This window comes from Lissotriton helveticus, chromosome 7, assembly GCF_964261635.1.
Source record: "Lissotriton helveticus chromosome 7, aLisHel1.1, whole genome shotgun sequence".
NCBI lineage: Eukaryota > Metazoa > Chordata > Amphibia > Caudata > Salamandridae > Lissotriton > Lissotriton helveticus.
Window position 1 is genome coordinate 1010618148 of NC_136068.1, and position 13801 is coordinate 1010631948.

A 13801-nucleotide genomic window follows, 5' to 3' on the forward strand; every position below is an offset into this window, starting at 1 on the left:
GAGATATATATATATATAGTGATTAAGGCCGCAGGTCTGGCGGTCAAAACGCGTCATTTGGACCTTGATGTGTAAATAAAGGAATTTATCTACAGCCCTGCTTCTGGAGTCTGTGCTCTGGTGTTGCGCCACTGTGGCTGGGATACTTTAGAATTAGATATATAATATGTGTGTATGTATATATATATATATATATATATATATATATATATTTATAATATGTGTATATATATATATATTTATATATATGGCAGGAACCTCCTCCGACAAACAAAGAAGCAGGGGCCACAGCGAGGAATCTGGTGGAAGCTTTTTTTATTATTTGATTGAAGGCATAGCATAATGCATTTCGACCGCAAAACGGTCTTCCTCAGATGCTGCCGAACATGAACTGGAGACTTGCTGCTCGTTATCAATGTCTTTGCCGCACTCCTATTCGTTGGAGTATGCCCCACCCCTTAATTACTCACTGCTCACAACTTGTAGTTCGTAGGAACCTCAAGACCCAGGATGCATTTCCCAGGTACGTGCTGCATGCGGGGTGAGTCCATGTGGATTCAGCATTTTGCAGGCAAAAGAACGAAACACCCAATGTCAATGTCCAGTAAATAAAATCATTATAAACTTCCTCCAGCCCCCAAACGTTCCAGCCTCCAGGAACATCCGACACCCAGGCAGGGCTCAGGGAGACAGTGCATTCCTGGTCCTCCGTGAAGTCACGGACCAAATGGCAGCCGCTCTGGAGTCGAAAGTACGGGGAGGCGAGTACCTGGCATCCAATACCTTGGAGAATACACGAACCGCCGAAGCAGAATCCAGAAGAGCCAGGACCACTTAGTAGAACGGGACCCCTGTAGCGCGTTTCTGGATACCGCGCAGTAATATGGCAGGAACCTCCTCCGACAAACAAAGAAGCAGGGGCCACAGTGAGGAATCTGGTGGAAGCTTTTTTTATTATTTGATTGAAGTCTTGACCAAACAAGACTGTATCTCCTCCTCTCTCTTGACCAAACAAGAGAGAGGAGGAGATACAGTCCGTCTCCTACGACAGATGGAATCACGTTTCATAATCCAATTCCGAACAAAACACCCTAGAGGCATGAACTTTGGAGAGGATCTCCACATACACCTCGAGTGAACTTGAACTCAGCAAATTTGAACTGACTGTAATCGGGTACTATACCCAACACTGCAGTATTTTTGCATAAAGGAGCCCCTAGTGAAATTAACTAAGGACGCTAAGTACTATACTTGTACAATCAGAGCACACCAGTCCTTTGCCTGTTTTTAATGTATTAATTTGGTTGACAGACTACGTATCCCACAATGCCACCTTATGGCTATGATGGGGCAGTATATAAACCAAAAGTAAAAAAGGACTTGCTGACCGTGAGAAAAGCCGTGAGGCTGAACCGAGTCGGTGGAGTGTCTGTGAAATAAAAGCTTCTGAATAGTATCCAGTTGTGCCGCCCTCTTTGTGTTTATAATTAATTATTGGGCTACGATCCAGCCCCTGGGCCGAGCACACACTGTCGAGCGATCTCAGGCTTAAGGATCATCTTGTGATAATATATATATCTATATATATCTATATCTATATCTATATCTATATACATACACACTCACACACCTGGGCCGGCTGGAGGTGAGACTCTGTGCTCAAACCGCAATGGCCATCTGACCTACCCTGCACTTAGTCACAGTCTGACCCACTTCTTGACTCCCAGTCTAAGTCAGACACTTACTTTGGTTTTGGCTTTGCTTGTGCTTTTTATTTTTTTTAAATATTTTCTTTCTTTTATAGTACCTGAAAATGAGTAGCTGAATCAGGCGCAAAATGGTGGTAGAGTTAAGTACCTAAAATGGCCGCAGACAATCTCACCAGTCTGCTTTGACTTAAGAGCCCTGCTCCAAAAATGCTCTTAAGGGATTCTTTTGATTTTTCCACGCTTGGGTCCCTTCCACCACTGCCCTGGGAATAAGCACATTTGGAGATGGTCATCTATGGCTGTGAAAAATGTATTGCATAGAGCAAAACTCATGAATGAGAGCAGACTCAAGAGTTTCAAGATGGTCGGAAAAAAACGAAAACATTTTTCAGCCCCAATGCAGCCAAGCACATTGTGTTAAAATTTGAAAATGTGATGGACTCTAGAGTTTAGATGGCTGAGAAATATGAATGTGTTAACTCTTTATTATCCTCTCTGCACCTTTGTTTTGTAACAAAATATCTCAAGAACTTCTGAACAGATTAACGCTCAAGAAAACAAGCACGATTTGAGTAAAGTTCCACTTTCCTGCCAAGTTTGGTGTCAATCAGTTCAGACTATAGGTGAGGGCATAATGTCCTACGAGAGCTAAAATGGGAAACCACTTATTGTTTCACTCAACAATAACATTTTGCCATACAGACTGACTTTCACTGTTGACTTGTGTACAACCAAAGAAGATAAAGGCTCAAAACCAGGCAGTCTGGTCTGAGGATTTTTTCAACAATCGTTGTAAATTGACTTAATCAATGGTTTATGCCTGCCAGATAGGGGTATATGAACTACTTGGGGCTCTCTGCCCAAATAGCTCTAGGTGCAAAGCAGAAAATCTTAGATTTCAGGTTTGTTGCAATTTCCAGCATATGGAAAATGCTACTTACCGGTATGCATGTGTTCTTGGCATGTAGAGCTGCAGAGTAGTACGCTTTTGCATAGATCGCCATCTGGTGTCGGGCTCGGATGCTTGCACCTTGTTGTTGTCTTGGAAGAAGTCTTTTGTAGTCACAGGATAGGTGACTCCTCCCTTGTACGATAGCGCGCATGGGCATCGACTTAATCTTCAGATTGTTTTTCGCCATGAAGGGAAATTATGGAGTTTGTAAGAAATAGAATAGATGTCCATGTAAGTGTATCTAATTAAGATAAAAACTGGAACAGATACAGGTCCCGTGGAGGTGGGTGGGCGTGTACTACTCTGCAGCTCTATATGCCAAGAACAGATGCGTACTGGTAAGTAGCATTTTTCGTTCGAGGCATATGAGCTGCAGATAGTACACCTTTGCATAGACTGTACAGCAGTGTCTCCCTTAGCGGTGGTCACCTGTAATTGTTGCAGTAGTTTGAAAAAGTGTCTTAAGAACAGCTTGGCCCACAGAAGCTTGTTGCTTGGCCTGCACGTCAACACAATACTGTTTGGTGAAGGTGTGTGTAGTAGACCAAGTTGCTGCCTTACAAATGTGTTCTGGGGGAATGTTCCCTAAGAATGCCATGGAAGCCCCTAGTTTGCGTGTTGAATGGGCTCTAGGGGGAATTGTTAAAGTGTATTTTGCTTTTTGATAGCATATTTGAATACATTTGACTATCACTATCCACCTGGCAATTCCAGCTTTGGAGATGGGGTTGCCTTTATGAGGTGGTGAGAAAGCTACAAACAGTTGTTTGGTTTTTCTAAAGGGTTTAGTCCTGTTTAATAAAGTAAAGCTCTTTTGACGTCGAGCGTGTGAAGAGCTCTCTCTGCTACTTAATCTGGGTTTTGGAAAAACACTGGTAACTCTACTGATTGATTAAGATGGAAAGCAGAAATTACCTTTGGAAGAAATTTTGGATTTGTTCTAAGAACCACTTTGTTTGGATGTATTTGTAAAAATGGTTCTTGTATGGTTAAAGCCTGGATCTCACTTACTCTCTTAAGAGTGGTGATTGTGACAAGACAACGCTACTTTCCATGTAAGGCATTGTAATTCGCATTTGTGTAAAGGCTCAAATGGGGGACCCATGAGTCTAGTAAGAACAATGTTTAGGTTCCACACCGGAGATGGTGGCAGTCTGGGTGGAATTATCCTTTTAAGCCTTCCATGAAGGCTTTGATTGCAGGTACTCTAAACAATGACAAATGTTGTCTGTTTTGTAAGTAGGCGGCGAGGGCAGGCAGATGTAATCCGATTGATGAGTATGCAAGATTGCATCTTTGTAGATAGAGCAAATAGCAAATAATGTTTTGTATTGAAGCATCTAATGGGTCAATTTTGTTGTTTTTGCAGTAAATAACAAATCTTTTCCATTTGGATGCATATCAAGCTCTAGTAGTGGGGCGTCTAGCTTCCTTAATAATATTTATAGTCTGGTAGGAGGTTCAGGTAACCGAACTCTAAGACTTCAGGAGCCAGATCGCTAGATTTAGTTGTGCTGGATCTGGGTGCCTTATTTCTCCATGGTTCTGCGTTAGCAGCTTTGGGGAGAGCCGTAATTTTTGATGAGGGACTAGTGATAGTTTGAGTAGTGATGTGAGCCATGGTTGCCGTGCCCATGAGGGAGCAACTAGGATCATTTTGAGAGACTGTTGTTTGAGCTTGCCTACTACTAGTGAAATGAGTAGGAGTGGCGGAAAAGCGTACGCAAATCTGCCTGACCACCTCATCCATATCGCATTGCCTTTGGACAATGGTTGTGGGAACCTGGCGGCGAAGGTTGGGCATTTTGCATTTGCATGTGTGGCGAACAGATCTATGTCTGGTTGGCCCCACATTTGGAAGAAAGGTTGAAGAACTTATGGATGAAGTTCCCATTCGTGTATTTGTTAAGTCTGACGACTTAACAGATCCGCTACCTGATTGTTTACTCCTGGAAGATGTTCCGCCAGGAGATATATATTTTGTGGAATGGCCCATCTCCATAGGTTTTGGGCTAGGCGAGAGAGCTGCAGAGAATGTGTTCCTCCTTGCTTTTGTTTGTAATACATTGCTGTCATATTGTCCGTCCGGGCTAAGACAGTCTTGTTGAGAAGATGTACTTGGAATGACTTTAAGGCTAGAAATATTGCCAGTAGCTCAAGATGATTGATGTGAAGCACTTTTTGTTTGAGTGGTCCACCTGCCCTGAATTGTATGGTTTAGGAGATGGGCTCCCCAGCCGTGATTGGTGCGTCTGTTAGCACAATCTGTGGAATCGGCTCTAGGAACGGCTGCCCTTTGGAAAGGTTTTGTGTGTTCCACCACTGCAGAGAGCGATGTGTGCGGCTGTCCACCAACACCAGATCTGTAAGTTGTCCTTGAGCCTGGTTCCACTGATGTGCTAAACATTCTTGTAAAGGGCGCATCTGAAGGCTTACTTGAGGTACGATGAAAATGCAAGAGTCCATCATTCTTATGAGCTATCTGGGAGAGAGTGTTGGGGTTGAAACCTGTTGATGAGGGTTTGCAGGCCGTCTATCCTGTCTGGATTGGGGTATGTTAAAGCTTTGCAAGGGTCTATTGTGGCTCCTAGATACTGATGTATGTAGAAGGGTTGAAGGTGTGACTTGGTGTAGTTTAGTGTGAACCCCAAGTCGTGTAACAGTGGATTGTTTGAGAAGTGTGGTGAGCACACTGGTTCTAGGAGTTGGCTTTTATCAGACAGTTGTCCATGTATGGAAATACGTGAACTTGTTGTCTTCTTAAGTGTGCTGCTACTCCTGCAAGGCACTTTGTGAACACCCTGGGTGCTGTCGTCACCCCAAATGGAAGGACCTTGAACTGATAGTGCTGGCCGTCTACTGTGAACCTAAGGTATTTTCTGTGAGCAGGATGTATGGGAATGTGGAAGTAGGCGTCCTTGAGATCTAGTGTGACAAGGAAGTCGCCTTGTTGAAGGAGTGGAAGAACTTGCTGAAGAGTGATAATGTGATAATGTGAAAATGATCTGATTGTATGTACAAATTGAGAGGTCTGAGATCCAGTATTGCCATAGGGTCCCGTCTTTCTTGAGGATAAGGAAATACAGGGAGTTCCCTGATGTTGTATTGGAACTAGTTCTATTGCATGTTTTTGAAGCAGTGAAGGACCTCTTGCTTGAGGAGTGTTAGATGTTCCCCAGACATTGAGCGCTGTTTTGGTGGTATGTTGGGTGGAGTAGCAGTAAGTTCCAGGCAGTAACCATGCTGGATAATTTGTCTTACCCACTTGTCTGTAGTGATGGAATTCCAGACAGGTAGGAACTGTGATAGTTTCCCTCCGACTGGAGTGGAATGGTCTGGAGGGAGTGGAGGGAAGTCACTGCTTATTAATGGGGAAGGTGCGAGTGTTGTTGTTGCCTTGGCCTCTTCCTTTGTTTTTATTTCCCCTGTATCCACCTCTAAAATATCTCCTGTTGGGGGATGTTTGTGTGGTGTTTTTATATAAAGCAGTGTTTGCACTGATGTTTTTGGATGCTCCCCTATAGAAGGAGCGTCGAAAGGAACCACGTGGGGATGGAGACTGCAATGCTCCCATTGATTTAGCAGTCTCTGTGTCCTTTTTCATTTTCTCTAGAGCGGTGTCTAGAGCCGGTCCAAAAAGTTGTTGCTGACTGAACGGCTGATTGAGGATAGTTGTTTGTACCTCCTGTTTGAAGCCAGAGATGCGCAACCAGGCATGTCGTCTGAGTAACACGCTAATGTTAATGGCCCTAGAGGCGGTGTCTGCTGCATCAAGGGAACATTTGATTGATGCATTAGTTAATTTCCCCTCTTGAATTAAATCATTGGCCTTGGTCTTATTGATCAGGTAAATGTTGCAATAGGGTGTCTAATTGGTCATAGTGAGCCCTATCATACCTAGCAAGTAATGCTTGCGTGTTGGCTATCTGCCAGTTATTAGCTGCTTGGGCAGCAACTCGTTTGCCAGAAGCATCTAATAATTTAGACTCCTTGTCCGGAGGTGGCGCATCACCGGAGGTTTGAGAGTTGGCACGTTTTCTAGCGTTAGTTACCACTAGGGAATTTAAAGGGAGCTGACCTTTGATGTAGGCGGGATCACTGGGAGCAGGTTTATATTTTTTGTCAATACTTGGATTTAGAATTCTAGTCCTAACAGAGTCCTTGAATATGTCGGGGGCATGTTTAATGACACCTTTTAACATTGGCAGGGTTTGTACAGTCTTTAGTGACTGTTCAAAGGTGTATAGTAGAAAGTCGTCCACTGTGGGGTCCGAATGCATTGGGACACCATGGTACTGAGATGCCCTATTTACTTGCTGATTAAAACCAATATTGTCATCAGGGGGAGATGGATTTGTTGGATATGCATGAGGATTAGGGAGGTCTGGAGGATCTACTGGGTCCTTATAATAGTCCCAATCGTCTTGTGGTACGTCTGTATCGTTATCAGGATCATTTAAAGGGTCAGTGTTGTCTCCCCATCCCCTAAATCATCATCACCCGGTGGTAGTGGTGAGTTTGGTGGAAGTATAGGAGAGTGTGGAGGAGAGACAGGCTTAGTAGTAAGAACAGGAGAAGAGGGTTGTAAAGGTGAAGTAGTACAGTCCTTCTTTACAGGCACTGCAGGAATGTCTGGGGTGTCCAATTTCCTTTTGCTGTGTGGAACAGTAGACACATGTCTTGTTTTAGGGTTTATGTGGAGTGTTTTTTGTTTCGGATCGATAGGATCCAGTCAAAAAAGTTCTTCCTCTTCGGTAGATACTTTCGGCGCCAATTTTGTCGGGTCCGAGCGAGGTTTGGATTTCTGCTCCAGAGTCTTGGAAGGTGGTTTTGGGTCCTTTGGCTTCGATGTGGAGGTGGAAATCTTTTTCGGTCCCGAATATTTCGGTTTCGGATCCAATGCCTTTCCCTTCAGCACGGGGGTGGTCGGTGCCGATGTCTTTTTCGGAGTAGGTTGTGCTCTGTGCTTCGCTGCAGATGGCGCCTGTGGGATAATGATATACGGTTTGCTCGGTCCGGAACTACCGGAAGGCTTGTCCTTTATCTTCAGAGCCGGGCCCAGGGGCAGGGCTTTTGAAGCTTGTTTTTGGTCGCGACAGGGGCCAGCAGGCAAAGTCTTGACCAGGATCTTCTTTTTTGGAGGTGGGATTGGGGTTGGGGCAGTTGTACTCACTTGTTGACCTTGAGCGATGGGGTGGTTGGAGTCGTCTGCTTCGGACACGATTTCCAGATCCTCAGAATCCTCTTCCGGGACATCAGGGCCTTCATCGAAGATGTACTCCGGTACTGGAGCTTCCTGTTGCGCCATGATGTGTCTTCGGGCCTGGCAATCTCAGATGGTCTTTTTAGATCGAAAGGAGGCGCAGGCCTGGCAATTATTCTCGTCGTGCTCTGGCGAGAGACACAGGTTACAGACCATGTGGTGGTCACTGTGTGGAAACTTAGCTCCACACTGGGGGCATTTTTTAAATGGAGTCCTTTCAATGAGCCGTAGGATCGAACAGTGTTGATAGGTCTAGTGGCCCGCGTCGACGCCGGAATGGAATATTTGAGGAGCGCTTAGAAGATCACGCGATCGAAAACAATACCGTTGAGTTTATGATGGTTTGCGCGTCGAATAGGTTTAGAGAATATGGTGCCGAACCAGAGCGCAGAAGTTACTTACATCCGAACCTGATGGCTGAAAAAAACAATCTGAAGATGGAGTCGATGCCCATGCGCACTATCGTCCAAGGGAGGAGTCACCTATCTCGTGACTACAAAAGACTTCTTCCCAGACAACAACAAGGTGCAAGCATCCGAGCCCAACACCAGATGGCGATCTATGCAAAAGTGTACTATCTGCAGCTCATATGCCTCGAGCATTCTTTTTTTTTTAAAAGAGCCACCCAAACAAGATAAAGGTCAAAACATGTGGCTTCTAGTTAAAAGGATAAACCTAGCAACATTCCAGTAGGTGGTGTCCAGCATCATTCAGTTTAGAGCAAGACCAGATAAGGGAGCCTTCCCATTTTGCAGTCTTTTAAGGTTTTCCTGTAGGAAGCAAAGCCTGCAGTGAGTCAGCACTCACAATGATGCCCCACTTGGGTAATACATGTTAGGGGCATGTATCTAGAAACTAGCTATTTGGTGTAAAGATTTTTAGTTGACAGACACTGGAGGGAATATTCGCACTAACGGGACCCAAAGTCTCAAACAGCCCTAGGACGGTCTATAAATCAAAGTAACCAGGGATTTGGGGTTATGATCCACCAGGTTTCTAGGAGGTGATCTCCCTGAAACATTTATAGCATGAGAATTGTTTAAAAAAGAACCAGGAACTTTGAAACACTGGCAATGTGTATTTTAGTACTTACTTGTGGCAATGCCAAAGTGAACAACTTTGTAGTGCTGTTAAAAATATTCCAAACAGCCAGGGATAAGGTCTTCAAACATAGACGAGCATCAATTTGTATTTACACAGAGATGATGGAAAGGAGAAACATTGAATATGGAATTCTACCATCAAACATTTATGGGTTAATATAACAAAATGTTGCCTGTTATCAATGGCAGCCAGCCACCCTGCAGGCAGCTAGAATTGCAACATACATCGCAGCGTATTCGCCATCATACACATTCCAGGCTATTCTTCTGTTCTGTATACTGCACAGTTATTTAATTTACACATACCCTAGTCTTCTAGTATTACAAGAACTGCAGTGTGTACAGGTTCCAAACATCCAAAGTATTCAAACCGTGCTCCAGAACGTCCCCTCTGTACCTTTTGGAGCACTGCCGGGCCTACCTTTGCAGTGAACAGATGTTGCCAGAGCAAGACAGTCCATATGCTGCTCCTCCTTAGACCGATGGTCCATGGATGTGCTGATGGGAAGCATAGATCGAGGCTTCTTCTTTTTCGCTGTAGGCTCTAGAGAAAAGAAAATTTAAGTTGTACAAATGAATCAAGATTTTAGATAAGTGCCAGTCCAGCATAACGAACAAGCCCTGAATTGCCAGCTGCTGTGGACACTACGGCAGAATTGGCCTGTGAAGTGATGTGGATATTATTTGAAGGTGGTCGCCGCCAAATGACTGCAGAAACCACTAGTGTTACGGCAAAGGGAGTGATAGCTTGGGTTCTGTCCACTCAACGGAAGTGTAATGTATTATGAAAGTGGCAGTGACAGCTGTGGGTTATGGCTTCACCCACTGAATTGAGCGAGCTGTAATGATGGAGAATCCTCTTAAAGATGAAGAATCCTTTGGATGGATATATTATCTCTAACCATCCGATGAAGGTGGCAATGAGAAATGTAGCTGTGGATTTGTTCAATTAACAGCCTACTAAGCTTAATGCTTCACCCATACATATTCTCTTTTTCTGGCTTCTTGATTTGGTTTAGATCATGCATTATTTGTTGATTCTGGTACGCACACAACAGCTGCCCATGGTAGCATGCATTCTTCAACAAAAGCTATAAAATTATTCCGCAATTTCATATATTATTCAGACCTAACATGCTTCTTGACTACTTCACACTCAGTCAAGGAGTTTGGCTGCTGATGAGAGCTCATTTATCTAGCTTATTTTTAATCTTTACGTTTATTGGACGTTTTTCTCTGTGGTTTCTTATTTGTGAAATCTCAGTACATTATGGTCATTACATGCATTCTTGAGTCCACTCTGTCAGCAGAATCCTGAGGAGACATTTCCAGATTCTTTTCCTCACACTGAAATGGGGTGTACGAATCTACTGAACAAGTAGATTCTTAAACCTACAATCTAATCAATAATATGGAATTATATCAGGGATAAAGTATCCCCTGCCGTACATTATAGGGATATTGCAAGTAAAAGAGGAGTTCCATAACCATATAAAGAAATGAGGACAAAGGCAGAGTTCCTCTATAAGGTTATGGAACTCCTTGGTGACTTGCAATATACTTATCATGTACACCCAGGAGTACTTAATCCCATATAATACATGGTCCCACCATCACCTTTCCCACAAACCACTTAAAACCTTGGTGCGTAGCTCTTATGAAAGAGCGAGCCCATTTGCACTTCTAGTACAAAATTAAACACATCAAAAGCCAGTTAGATATTTCTTACAAACAGATATTAGTAATAGTTCAATACAAGTCAGTTTTTGAAAAAAACAAAAAAGGCTGCAGTAGCTCCGAACGTGTGAAAAAACATGCAAAAAGATTTGAGCTTTTCTGTAAGGGATGCAAAAAATAAATATGCTCTCTGCTTGTCATTGTAAGCTATTAAAACTGTGCAGAAGAAAGTAAAGCAATGTTTTTTTTTTGCTTTAAACAGCTGTTCTAATTATGCTCTATGACCTGACCTGCCTTTCACCTCAGCTGCTGGCCCTGGCAGCAGGCATTGTGATATCAGAATTCAACTGTTATAACCTTATAAGGGTCGAGTTCTCACGTCATTTAATTTTTGTTTTTATATAATGGGCAACTTGGTGAATCACAGGTTGCCGATTATAAGGAAATTAATGACTTCCGTATATACACAGGGATTACAGAATTCTGTGTATTATGTTATGATCCAGTTTGTACAAAAACCCTAGAAATAAGCCAGGAGTTGGTGGTAAGTTGCCACGAGTTAAACTCAGCCCGTCCTTTCTTTGATTGGTATAACAGGTGTTTATGGGAACTCAAATTCCAGCAACAGAAGATATTGATAATCATGTAAACAATTGCTTACAGAGCCTGGGAGGCGCTAGTTGACAGAATGAAAGACCATGGGTCGGACTTGGGAGAGTCTCCACCTGGGAGTCCAAAACGTAATGATCCTATGGAGAGGGCATTGGGAAATGCTTCAGCTGAACAGAGGGCAGATGACCAGTAAGACCCGGGGAGGGGGGCTGGGGAGTTTGAAAGGGCCATGGACGGCGGGTACAGAGTGGTGCGAATTTGCGTTTTACGGCTGTGGCCAAAGGTTGCAGATGAACAAATCCGGTGTTCACGGGAGACAACGTTTTTGTGGTTGAAGGCAGACCGGTCCTCCAGTGTTTTTGAGGTTGCTGGCTGCTGGACACACCGGAATTTCACAGGAGCAGGTTCGAGGTGGAGACAGGCTGGTAGGGCTGGGGACAAGTCAGTGGGCGTCTTCCTCTTGTTAGCTTCGGCACAGCTGTTCGGTTCTCCTTTTCTTGTTGCAGGTTCTTGTCTGCTTTCTTAGTTCAGGGCTGCCCCCTAAATACTGTATTTACGGGGCGTTTTAGGTCTCTAGGTCAGTAGCCAATGGGCTGCTGACCTTAGGGTGACTACACCCTTGGTGTGCTCACTCCACGTGGGGGAGTGAACACAATCCCTAATCCTGATTGGGGAGTGACTGCCATCTGCAAGATGGCGGGCACTGAAGAGTGGGCTTCACCTCGCCTGCCCCACCTGAGGGGTGGAGTTGGCAGAGGTGGGCACACCTTCTGGGCTGGCTAGTTTTTCCCACCTGTCTTCCCGCCGAAAAGGAAGGGAGATAGGAAGTGGGCCTGCTCCTGATAGCAGGAGAGGCTGGGAGTCGCATTACAAGGTTCTGCCAGGCCTTTGAAGCTCCCCTGCCGCAGAGGGCTCTTCCTGGCCTGGGGGAGGTGTGTTTATGGGCTCAGGGAGCGAAGGCTCCCATCCAAGGGGGCCAGAAACATGTCTTGTGGTGGCAGGCTGGTGTGTACCACTCAGGGAACCCACCAGAGGCTGGTCGTTTGTCAGGGGGCATCTCTAAGATGCCCGATGTGTGCATGTGTCATTAAATCTCACACTGATATCAGTGTAGGTTTAATGTGCTGAGAAGTTTGATACCAAACTTCTCAGTTTTCAGTGTAGCCATTATGGTGCTGTGGAGTTCGTAATGACAAGCTTTCAGCACCATATACTCTTAATGGCAGCACTGCATTTACAATGCCTAAGAATGGACTTAGACACTGTAGGGGTACAGGGCTCATGCACCTGTACCGTCACCACTGGTATAGGGCACCCAGCTAGAGGGGTGACTGATCTATGCCAGGGCAGTGGGTTGTAGCCATGGCACACACGATGTGTGCCATGTCGACTCTTCACTTTGTTCTGCACCAAAACACGCAGCCTGCAAAGGCAGTGTGTGTGTGTGCAAAGGTACAGGGCCTCTAAGGGTGGCACAATAAGTGCTGCAGCCCTCAGAGGTCTTCCCTGATCAGTGCCCTGGGTACCTGTGGTACCATTTACCAGGGGCTGACCTGTGGCTAGAGATGCCAATTGGGTTAGATTTGGGGGAAGAACACAGGCCCTGGGGACCGGATTCGCAGGGACCCAGGGCACATCAAGTCAAAGTGCATCAGTAGTCTGGCAAAAAGTGTGTGTGTGTGGGTGTGGGTGTGGGGGGTGGGGAGGAGTTATTGCAACAGAAACCAACTTTCACATCTCAAGAGTCCCCTTGCGATGTGCCCCCCAGTCCACACTTGCAGTCTCTTTTTAACCGAACAGATCGCCACTGAAGTGAATGGGGTACCTGACGCTGTACCGCACCTCTGCACCCGGCAGCCCCAGTGCAGCCTGAAGTTACATGCTGGAGTTGCTTTGGACCTTTCCCCATACTCACTTTTTTTTTTACTCGATTAGGGTAAGTAAGCATTACAAGTTATGTATATGAACAAGCAATTACTCTCCAGGCATCTGGATCATGGGTAAGAAAGCCTCAACCGTTAACATTTGCGCATGTCAACATGTAAAAAATCTGAGCATAAGAACGACATTCAGGATTCACAGTATCACATCTGCATAGGGGCTCAAATCAACATTGTCCATCTCAACTAGGTCAGTTGTGGAGGTATGGGCTGTAGCGTTGTCAATGGTTTGGTTTTCCTCAGCAGTCCGTTGCAGCTTAAATGAGTTTGGCAGTGTGCAGCGTCAGCCAACGAGGCCTTGGGGGATGGTGCCGGTTTCAGACCCCAGTAGATTGCCAACCTGCTGGGCAAGAATCAACAACATTGCGTCCAATCGTCGGCTGGAGTTTGGGATCGAAGAAGCGAGCTGCTACACGTTGGACGGTTGTGGAGAAAGACGCAGATTAAAAAAGTAATTGGATGGAACACAGCCTGGAATAATAGAAGATATCCTTTGACAGAGAAGAAATAGAAATTTAAGGTCAAAAGAAAGAGAGAAAAACGAA

At 44.9% G+C, this 13801-nt stretch overlaps 1 protein-coding gene across 3 annotated transcripts in view; it reads right to left on the bottom strand.

The window, feature by feature from the left end:
- Nucleotides 1-13801, bottom strand: part of GEMIN5 (gem nuclear organelle associated protein 5) — a 384438-nt gene that overhangs the window by 117256 nt on the left and 253381 nt on the right. For all 3 annotated transcript variants that reach the window (XM_078653694.1, XM_078653693.1, XM_078653695.1), the window contains one exon: nt 9449-9571. In XM_078653694.1, the coding sequence (XP_078509820.1) occupies nt 9449-9571 (123 nt within the window). The remainder of the gene's footprint in view (nt 1-9448; nt 9572-13801) is intronic.